Consider the following 11,569-nt stretch of genomic DNA (forward strand, 5'->3'; position numbering starts at 1 on the left):
GATACACTCGACCCACTTCTTGAGTCGAGGGACAGCATCTGGGACCCGAGCGGCGGCTGCGACACCCCAAAGAACCGATAAAGAAGAAGGAAAAAAAGCATAAAATCGACTTTCGAAAGTAAAAGTGTACTTACGTGATATATTCCACTTCTCAGGGAACGGCATACGCTCAGTCGGAATCAAGTCCGAAGTCCTCACTCGGAAAAAATGGCCTTGCCAGCCCCGATCCCGATCTTCATCAATACTCGAGAACGAGGCTTTACTGGCCCGACGCACAAGCTTTATCAGTCCCCCCCCCCCTCCTCTCCCAGAAGATTCGGGGACTGTATAAGAGGATAAGATAGTCGATGGTGAACAAACAGCCATCGATCTTACTCACAAAGAACCGGAGGAGGATCGCAATCCTCCAGAGTGAAGGATGAATTTGATTGAGGCATACCTCGTATCTCTTACAGAAATCGATGATGACTGGGTCCACTGGGCCTAGTGTAAAGGGATAAGTGTAAACACTCAAGTATCCCTCGACATGGGTGATAATAGCTTCATCAGGATCGGGAACCACTATGTCCTTATTGGCCCAATTGTAGTCCTTTCAGACCACGGGGAGGACATCTTCAGTGATCGAGCAAATGTACCTCGAGACCTCCTCACACCGGCCTTGTACGGAGGAAAGTTTTTAACCTTAAAATTAATATTGATCGGGCATCCCCCAGGGATGAACATTTTCAAAGGGGGTTCCGGTACTGGTTCATCAACGGCAGTGCGTGAAACATTCTCCTCGGTCTCAGTAGCCAGCCGTGAAGTAGAAAGGTTTCTTTCTGAGGAACGATTTTAGAAGTCTTTGCCATTTCTTTAAAAATGAAGGGAAAATGGAGAAAGAAAGGAAATTGAAGGATTGTACTTGTTGGCTTAAGATGAAGATGGACAAGATTTCTTGCAAAGGATCTCAAATAACCGGAGTAAGAGTGCTAGAAAATATTGAAATCTTAAAGGTACGAGGGTAGAAGGTTTGGATGTAAAGTTAAAATGGACAAAGAAAGAGGTATTTATAGTATTTCAGCGACGGTTCGCATTCAGGAATGGCCGACCGGCGACTGGCATGCATTTAATGCCATTAAGACTTGATTGACGAGACGTTTTGGTTGTTTTGTCATTTATGTCACGGGGTATCGAAGTAAGGATCGGAATCTCATGTCGTTTCTCATCGTCTACTCTCCGAAAAACAAGAGGACTATCTGTATACGGTCGAAATCGAACTCGTGGTGCATCCTAGCCTCCGACATGGTAAGCCAAGCTCGAGGCATGACAATAAAGAACCGAAGATCGACCCGTAGTCCCACCGGACTGGAACCTGCGGGCAGGACGCCTGCCTTCGAGAATATAGAGGCCATGATCCCGGAATCGGTCCTAGCCTCGAACGACTTCGAAGAAACATTGTCAGCATAACCAACAGAAGACCGAAATATCCGTGACCGGCCGGATGTTACAGCGGGGATCTCGACACGTATCAATAAAGAACCCGCAATCAGTAAATCAAAAGATTTTTTACCTTTTATAGAATTGTGCCTAAAGTAGGATTCTTTTGCTATATAAAGCGGGTCTCATAACTCATAAAGGATATTGTAACACACACTCAAAAGCACTACATTATTATTTTCTCTGTCTTTAAGCTCTTGTTCTTCTGTATCTTGATATCGATCGTGGTAAATCCGGCTCGAGGGTGATTGTTCCTTCAAGGCTGAAATTATCCAATTCGTGTGGTTTGAATTTATTTAGTCATTATTTATTCAATTGCAACTTAATTTATCGCTTTGTGTCAAGTTAATCCGCGTATCCTTAAAATCACTTACAAATTTAATTGTTATCCGATTTTGAGGGTAAACAATTATATATAGTTTATATGTATCTTTACAAATTAGAGTACTAGAGGAAACATGTTCCACGGAAATATTACAGTGATCCATAGTTTGATCAATTTATGAACTATCCATAGTTTGAGTCTTATCAACCACATTTATGTGCTTTTGTTTCTCACAATCTCGAACTATTTTGAAATAGTTATTAATTTGTGAAGATAACAGATAAAGAAAGAGCACTCATAATTCAAATTATTGATATTGTAGTTTAATATTTAAATTATGGTCAATAATATACTTTTGTGCCATTGATGATTTGTTGACTCCGGTAATTATAAGTTGTGAGAAAGTCCTGACGATTCACGAAAAGTTTTCAGCAAGAATCCTGAAGGATCACGGAAATTCTCCAGCATTGTGGTTGGATTCCTGGTGCTTCAAAATTCTAGCGATTATCAAAATCGCTTTCGAAAATTCTAACCGCCGTGCTTCAAAATTCTGATTGGAGGCTGTTTTTTTACAATTTTTCTTAACTGGATCAAAATTTTAAACAAAGGTCAAGTTTAGGTTGTTGTCTAGCCCAAATTATCATGGATTCCATTTGAGAAGCAGTGCCATAATGGTGGATTTAGCTCTAACGAAAAGGGATTTCCGTCATAATAACTAGGGGTAAACGTGGGCTGCGGCATGAAGTTTGAGAATAACAAAAGACCAATCATGGTCCAAGTATTACAAATCTAGCTCTACTCCGGACTGGACTCAGGCAGCAAATGGGGTGATTTGCACAAATAGGACACTTTCGTGTCACTCTTAGTTATTTTACCCTTATTCCATGGGCACTTCAGTTTAACAATTGTTATTCATCGCTTGTCAATATTTTTTTATTTTTTACCTTAAAGGTTTGCCGATGAGACAAGCAGGGATCAAAAAATTAAAACTATACATTTTCAATGTCATTGGGTATAATTTCCTAGACTGGGCGCAGGCAACAAATGGCTTTCCGAAAGCCTTATACAACATATTTGTCTTTAAATTTTAGAAACTATAATAATAAAGTGCGCGCTTTCATCAAAATTTTATTCACTTTTTTCCCAAGATCTTAATTTATAGTTTTTTTAAAAAATAAAGTGAAAATAAGCTTAGTAAAGATAATAAACTAAACAGGTAAATCACTAGAAGCCCACACTAAAACCCAGTGAACGGGTATAAAGAAGTCAAAAATTAGTATTTTGATCCAGAAAACCTTTTCTTATTATGGTTTTTAAACCTCAAGCCGACAATGCATTAGTACAATAGTACATTTAGTAAATATTAAGATACAACTGCTGTATATTATCGAAACAACGTATCGAAGCAATTGCAGCGAAGAATTGATCTGAACTAAGAGTGAAGCTAATTCGTAACATCATTTGTCCAAGAATGAGGTTAAAGCACATTGATTTTGGCAAAATCTCAAGAAACATCATTGAGCTAATAACACACAAAAATTCCATAGAAAATTTCTTCATTAGTGGGACTCTACTTCATCAACATCATGATCAGAGGTTCTAATTTCAGCAGCATTTGCCAACAAACCATCAAGGTACTGCTGATACAGATATGATACAAAACCCCATAAGCCTAAAACCAACGAAACTAACTTCAAACCGCTCACACTATCATGCAAAAGTACAACAGCTGATATTTGAGTAAGAGGAGACCCTAGAATTAAAATCACATTGCTGAACAAGGAAGATACCTTGAAAATCAATCCAATAGAACCTAGAGTTTGTGCTTGAGAAAATATAGTTCCTAAACCCAAGTACACAACATATGACACTTTCCCTAATTTATACTCTTCCATTTCTTTCTCCAAATTCCTCCAATCCCCACTAGCAAAAAGCCCTGTTAAACCAACAAGTGTTGCAATAAAGCATTGACAAATTGTCATTTGCATAACAACTTTAAAAGATCCCTTCTTTAATATTTTCTGAAATGTTAATTCTGTTAAAGAACCAAGCAAACCAAAGCCAGCAGCTCCAACAATTGTAGCCAAAAAACCTATCAAAAATCCAGGTAAAGAGATTTCTTTTTCGTCAGTTGACGACTCATTTTGGAAAATAATGAGCACAGAGGATAAAGTAAGAAGCACGACAGAATTAAGTATAGGTGGTGTAATTTTTTGCCCATTGAAGAGGAAAGAAAAGATGGCGTTGAACGCTAACTGAGTAGAAGAAATTAAGGAATAAGTAGAAGCTGGAAGGTATTGTAAACCAACCGAATATAGCAAGCTGTTTGCTGCTAGAAGTAAACCAAGAAAGGCACAAACTAATGCAGAAACCAAATTATAACTAGAAGAAGGCTGCTCTATATTGTTAACTTCTTGTGGTTCTTTCTTATTAATATCTGTGTTGGAATAAAAGCAAAGGAGAGGGACAAGTACAGGGAAACCAGCAAAAGGTACAAGTGTAGCTATCCATTTGCTCTTACCACCGTAGTCGTAGTAAACTTTACCCAATAGTGTTACAACTATTTGGCCCGAGAGGACCAAGAATATAAAGATGGATATTTGGAGCCATAATTTGAGCTTATAACTTGAGTCAGGAAATGTGTCTGTGTTTTCATATATTGGCTCTATATCTTCTGCTTCCTCACCTGGTTGATTAAATCATAAATTTTGAAATAGTAAGATACTTTTGGAAACTAGAAAATGACTGAAAAAGAAGAAGAAAAAGTAGAGGAATTAATTTACTAGTAAAATGCAGCAGATTTTGGTGAGCTGATCCTTCCATGGAAAGCAACTTGCACTTAATTTTCTAACTAAAGATGTTATAAAGTATATGTTGTTTCTTATTTTATTTCTTGGAGCTTAATCGGGCTTCAAATAACTGGGAAGAAAATTCCAAAGCTTAAGATTGTCAAACAAATTGATAAGATTATTTATTGGAATTTATTACTACCTTAAAATTTGCTCAATGTACTAACTACTATCTACAAAAGCAAGCAATGCATTCTATTTAGGGGGTTCCACCAAAAACTGTCGGCACTAGATATTTTTCATGCTTTAATTAGATCATCTAGAAAAAGAAAATGACCACCATCAACTCGCCTCAAAAGATACTCGAAGGGGTCGTTTGATCAATGGGCTAAAATAATAATCCCGAAATAAAATTTGGGATTAACTTTATTCCATATTTGGTTTGAAATATTAGCTAATTGTGGGATAACTTTTATACTAAAATAGTGGGATTAGTTATCCCATATAGAAAGTGGGATAGCTAATCCCATGAAATATCCCGCCCAATGGGATATCCTGGAAAATCTCACCCTTGTGCCAAACGACCCCTAAGTATTAAAATTATATTTAAGATAATTTAAAAGTAGATGCTAAGGAGAAAAACATAGCTGAAGAATTTGAGAAACTTATCCGAGCGAGCTCATAATATACTAGGAATTTAGGATCAGCCTCCAACTACGTAAGAAATGGCAATTATAACGAAGAAACAACTCCTACAAGTGACATTTTTTTCAATTTTCTATTTGTCGTTTGGTTATGAACTTATGATTGGCATTTCTTAAATTGTTGGAGACTGATCCTAATATTTTATGAACTTGAATAGGTTTCTCAAATTGTTGAGCTATCTTGTAATCTGCCTTATCATCATGCTTTTGTTTTGATAAATAGGAAGATCAATATTGCCAGAGGCATATCCAATACATAAATCAGCAAACCAGACAAGTAAAACAGCACATACCCTTAAACTAATGGCAATTTTCTTGAAGTTTTGAGTTTTCACATGGTATAAAAACAAAGATGAAGCATCCGTTTGTCTGATACTTTCAATAGACATGACGACAGACATATACTGATATACAGATTAAAAAATAGATGAAGCATATGACTTTTGATACTTTTGTTTGATGAATATGATCATTAATATATTGCCAGAAGCAAATTCAATATACAAACACCAGTGCACGTGCAACCATTGTCTGGGAACAAGTTATATATGAACAGTTAATTAGTGAGTAAATCTTCTCTATTATAGCTTAGAGCTGTACCTTTCCATTCATCAGAAAGAATACACAATATACATACAGTAATATTTATTTAGAAACAGCTAATTCCAACAGTTGTTAGCAATATTACACATTGAACTAACATAGAGATCTTCAAATGTACAAGATTAAACTAGCATCCTAAATAATAAGCTAGAGGCAGAGATTTAAGTTCCTTGAATAAGGGAGGCCTCGAAATCATCATCCTCAACTGAGGATTTAGTTTCACCTGCTTTTGCCTCTAAATCATCAAGATAGTGTTGATAGATATATGATGCATATCCCCATAATCCCAATAATAGCGAAAACACCTTCAATCCAGTCATTCTATCTTTCAAGAATACCATAGCGAAAATTGGCACAACTGAAGATCCTAAATTGATGATCACATTAGAGAACAAAGAAGAAGCCTTGAAAACCAATCCAATTGAACCAACAGCATACATCTGCCAAGAAATGGCCGTAAAAACCAAGTTCATAACATATGACAATTTCCCTGATCTGTACTCTCCCATTTCCTTCCCCAAATCCTTCCAATTGCCACTGGCAATAAGCCCAGCTGTAGAAGTGAGTGTTACGAAAAGACCGATAAAAAACGACATTTTCATGACGACTTTTAATGTGCCACTCTTGAAAACCTTTTGAAACGCAAGTTCTGTTAGAGAGAACTGCAACGCGTAACCAAGAGACCCTATAGTGGTTGCTGCAAAACCTATTAAGAGAGATGCCTGAGATATTTCTCCGCTGACACTCGCCTCGTTTTGGAAAATAATGACCGAGGATGAAAAAGAGAGAAGCACGACAGAGTTCAATATTATTGGCGTGATCTTTTGACCGTTGAGGAGGAATGAGGTGAGTGCATTAAACGCCAATTGAGAACCGGAAATTAGGGAATAAGTAGAGGCAGGAAGGTACTGCACCCCAACAGTATATAACATAGAGTTTGCTACTTGAAATAAACCAAGGAAGATATAAACCGACGCACGAACAAATATGGAAGGCTGCTGAACGATAAGTTGTTGTTCATTGTGATTTTCGGTTGAAGGATAGCAAATGATAGGTAGAAGAATAGGGAAGCCAGCAGTTTGTACCAATGTAGCAATCCATCTACTTTGGCCACCTTGCTCATAGTATACTCTGCCCAAGAGAGTTCCAACTGCTTGGCCAGCTAGAGCAAAGAATGTGAAGATAAATATTTGGAGCCACAATATGAAGTTACTTGATTGAAATCTGCTGGTTTTTGCATTTTCAGATATCTCCGTTCCTTCTGCTTCTTCAACTGTCAAAGGAAACAGGGCAGTACAAAAACAGAAAGATATCAATCAAACAAATTGGCTTCCCATTCTTGTGAATAAATATTTTCATTATAGTCTTGAATCTTGATATTGAATTAATTCAAGTGCGCAAAAGGACAACTTAATGGCCACAATCTCAATAAAAATATAAGGGGTTAGAATTCTAGTGTATTACTCTACTTAATTGGAAGTCTTCTCTGTACCTCTATTATTAACCATTTGACATTTGAAGATTAAAACAGTGTCATAATATTAAGAGAAAGAGTATTAAAATGAAGTGATTCAGAATCATAGTGCATCCAGCATCTACCCGTATTTCGAGTGGTGCTCCCTAAACATTAACCTCTTACAAGATCCCCACATAATGTTATTGTAGGTCATTAAATCCAAACTTGATTCAAACATATAATGGAATTTACTGGACATGTTTTATAAGATATTTATCTTTATCTGAATGTCTTAATCATGGCCAACCTTTTTTTTGTTTTTTTCACTTTTTTTTCTAGTAAAGTTGTTGCCATGTGATCAGGAGATCACATGTTAAGTCTCTTGCAGAAATGCAGGGTAAGGCTGCATACAATAGACCTTTGTGGTCCGGCCCTTCCTCGAACCTCACGCATAGCGGGAGCTTAGTACACCGAGCTGTCCCCTGCCCTTTTTTTCTGGTGGGAGGGATTCTCTAACGTGGAGGCAAAGGAAGAAGGGTGTTTAGTGAATATCAATAGTTTCACCCCCAGGACAGCAAGGTTAAAACTTTACTATATTAACTAGTGGTGTTCTTGTCTATAAAGGAATCAACCCAATAAGGCAGTGATAGACAGACCGAAGATTCAACTAAAAGAACATACTTCCTTCGACTCAAAACAACTTGTTTTTTCAACTTCGACCCAAATCAGTTGTCCCTTTTCAGTCCTTAACAGTAACTAACTCATATTGGACTTATGCTTAACATTTTAATTTAACTTCTGTGACTGATAGTGCACATTTTGTTTATATATCAAGCTAAGATCAGCTATAACAACATCCCTGTTCATAGTAATTCTAATTTAATAGTACCTTTCAAAATGTATTAATCAGTTAAAATACATTGATTGTTTAAAAAATATTTATACTATCGATGGATATAAGTTAACTTCTGAGTACTAAATTCTAGTTTTTAAAAAAATAATAACCTTGTATTCGATATATAGTGTTGAAAAAAACTTATAGATTAAACTTATAGACGATCGATAAAAGATGAAACGATCTATTCAAAAGTTCTCATGCAAGACTTCAGAAATTGGATCAAAGTTAGAGATGGAGAATTAATTGAAAATATACAACAACAAAAAATTACAGCACTTGATTTGGATTCCTTTAGCCGTATCAGAAAAGATTAACAGCCAGAACACAGCATTTTTGCCATATTTGGAGAAAGAGAAATACCCAGGAGGGTGTGATGGAACAGCAAATTTTGGCTATGCGAATTAGTCGGGAAAAAACAGAAAAAAACATCTTTCATAATTCCCACTGATCAAGTTGGGGACTGACTTTTTCAACTCCAAGTTAATGAACGTAGAGTATTCACTCTTATCTTTTTCTTTCTTTTATTGATCTTTATTTACTCTTAATTAATATCCGGAGATGGCAATACAAACATGGAGAAAAAATTTATATGTACAAAGAATTACAACCTAGACTTTTCAGATGACAGGATTTTTCTGTTAATTAAAGGTTGAAATTGTGGAGTGGGGAGAAAACGAAAAAGGGTAAATAGACATGAAAAGTAGCTACTCCCCAAAATCTTGAAATTCCCATTTTTCTTATATACAGCTGTAGACGCCTAATTTAACACAGACAGTACAGAGGACTGATACGAAGAAGAAGAAGAAGAAGAAAAAAAAAAAAAAAGTAGAGAGTAACTGACAAGTGAGGTGCAGCAGCTTTTCATGAGCTCCTTCCATTGAAAGTTGAAACGCCTGAAAAGTTGGAGAAACCGGTATCTTCTTTGAGTGAAGTAATTGACAGCCAAATATAAGTGTAACTTATAGAAGCATAAAGATAAAAGTTTTATTATAAGTACACTAACATTTCCTTTTCTACATTTTGCTTCCCTAAAATATATGATATTGCTTTTATTTGCACTCTCTTCTTCTCTTTATTTTACAATGATTTGCCTCTTGCTTTACGCATATTGTTTTTATTTTCCCTTCTTTTTTTAATGATATGAATCTCACTTTATGCATATTATTTTATTAATGATTAGCTGAGCCAAGAGTTCATCGAAAATAACTTATCTACTCTCGTAGGTAAAAGTAAGGTCATTATTGTTATTTATGCTTTACGTTATTTATTCTTTTTCCCATTTGCTCTATAAAATATGCCTCCTTTATTTCAAAAAGTGAATTTCAATATTTCTAATCTTACTCCCAACCCGCCCGAAAACAAGATATGCATCCATTGAAGATACAACTTGAAGAGAAAGAGAAATAATTTGCAGAATAAGGTCTTGCCTGCACAATTAATATTTGACTAATCCAGATTGCAATCTGGCAATAGGAATAGTTTGCAAATTATTCATTATCGTGCAATATAGTTGCCAATTAAATGGAAATGTTTAATTAATACTTCCGGGTCAGCAATCATTATTTTTTATGCCACGTGGTTGTCTTTGAAATGTTCGATAGTTGAATCATGAATGTCAGCAATGCACATGGCCAGCCAGTCATGCCAAGTCAATGAAACAAGGCTGAATATATACATAGATAACTAAAGTTATTACGGTTTTAGATATTTTAATTAGGTCTTGTTTCGATTTAACACTTATAGAATGTCCAAACTATACCGATATACATTTTGCACTGACTTGAAAATGCTGGTCAACGTGTATTACTATAATAAATAACGAAACATTAATCTTTCTGAAACAGATAACAGAAACAGAAAGTTAGCAGCAACACAATATCGAAATAATATCTGAAATAAATAAATCGAGCTTACTGAATGCACAGTGTATTCTTAAAGAAATTATTCCACTCAAGTACCCGAGGTGCTGGAATATTATCCTCCCAGGATAGAACAATTTAACTCACCAGTGTATTGGTACCAAAAATTCTAATGAACTACGAACCACTCAATGGTTGTAAAACACACTAGAAAATTTTGTGCAGAAGAAGAAGAAGATTAGAAAATTTCGTAAAGAAAGTTTCTAGGATCAAGCCATATTTATAGCCATTTTCTGGCACTGTTTCTGAAAAGGTTTGCAGCCTTTCAGAACCATCCATGGCTGTGAAAACATTTCAAGTTTGAAATATTCCAGGAAAAAGTATTTAAAATAATCCGGGAAAGAACCATACCGGGTCGGGTCGCGGGTCCTAGGCTATTTCGGGTTGTATTTTCGTTAATTAATTAAATTAATTAATAAAATAATTGAAAAAAATTTTGTCCAAAAAGATTAATCAATCAATCTTTGACCGAAGCCGAAGCCGAGCCGAGCGAGCGAGCGACGACGACGCGAGGCTTACTTTCTTTCCAATCCATTTAACACCAACAAAAGTGTTTTCTCAATATAAGCACATTCATTTTTCTTTCCCACCACCAATGAGGGACACTTGCTCTTTTCAAAGCAAAAGGGAGCTCACTTTCTCTCCACTTTTCTTTTCTCCATTTCCCATTCACCAATCTTTAATCCCAACAATCCCCCACATGAATGGGGAATGTCTATAAGACAAAGGAATACGTGGATGAGTGTGTGATTTACATGTAAGGATTAATTTCATCTGGATAAGTAGGTTTCCATTTGAACTTTTCGTAGTGAACTTATATCGGATATACTTTGTCAATCGGTAGATTTGATATCTTTGAACCGTCGAGCTTTATTGTATACCTAGACAACATAAGTCACACAATCAACACTTAACCATCTATGGTTCTCACGGTTGTGTTAGGTTTAGCCATGAACACAGCATGTTTTCATGAGTGCTTAGAGAATGAGACTTTACTTTCATTCCCCTTGAAGCGACTTATACTTCACACTCACATAGGTGATTTCTAAACGTGTAATCCTATAGACACATTATCTGGTCATATCCTGCCAGACTTAGCAAATCATTAAAAAGCTTTAAGTTTTATTGACTCATCAAAAAGCCTTAATACTTTACCTTGATTTCTGAACATTGTCTTCATCACGAGAATGGGTTGAGTTATTTGACAATGTTGAACCGTCATTCATAACTTTGTTTGATCTCTTTGAACCTAGCTCTTGGGATCTCCAGTTTGCTAGGTAGAGTTACCGCCCATGATGACTTGTCGTAGGCCTTAACCTTATTTCCTTCGATGATCTTTTAACTGTCTCTCTAGATAGGCCTTTTGTAAGTGGATCCGACACGTTATCTCTTGACTTTA

The 11,569-nt window shown here is 36.0% G+C and overlaps 2 protein-coding genes across 2 annotated transcripts; both read right to left on the reverse strand.

The window, feature by feature from the left end:
* Positions 1–3,340: 3,340 nt before the first annotated feature.
* On the reverse strand, positions 3,341–4,783 carry LOC104102537 (probable purine permease 10). The gene is made up of 2 exons (XM_009610268.4): positions 4,585–4,783; positions 3,341–4,487 (listed from the first exon to the last, which is right to left on the reverse strand). The coding sequence occupies exons 1-2, from the start codon at positions 4,622–4,624 to the stop codon at positions 3,361–3,363; spliced, it is 1,167 nt and encodes a 388-aa protein (XP_009608563.1). The 5' UTR covers positions 4,625–4,783; the 3' UTR covers positions 3,341–3,360.
* A 1,071-nt stretch (positions 4,784–5,854) lies between these two features.
* On the reverse strand, positions 5,855–9,238 carry LOC104102538 (probable purine permease 10). The gene is made up of 2 exons (XM_009610269.4): positions 9,093–9,238; positions 5,855–7,170 (listed from the first exon to the last, which is right to left on the reverse strand). Exons 1-2 carry the CDS (start codon positions 9,127–9,129, stop codon positions 6,059–6,061), a joined length of 1,149 nt encoding a protein of 382 aa, XP_009608564.1. The 5' UTR covers positions 9,130–9,238; the 3' UTR covers positions 5,855–6,058.
* Between the last annotated feature and the right edge of the window lie 2,331 nt (positions 9,239–11,569).

Source organism: Nicotiana tomentosiformis, chromosome 2 (genome assembly GCF_000390325.3).
Source record: "Nicotiana tomentosiformis chromosome 2, ASM39032v3, whole genome shotgun sequence".
NCBI lineage: Eukaryota > Viridiplantae > Streptophyta > Magnoliopsida > Solanales > Solanaceae > Nicotiana > Nicotiana tomentosiformis.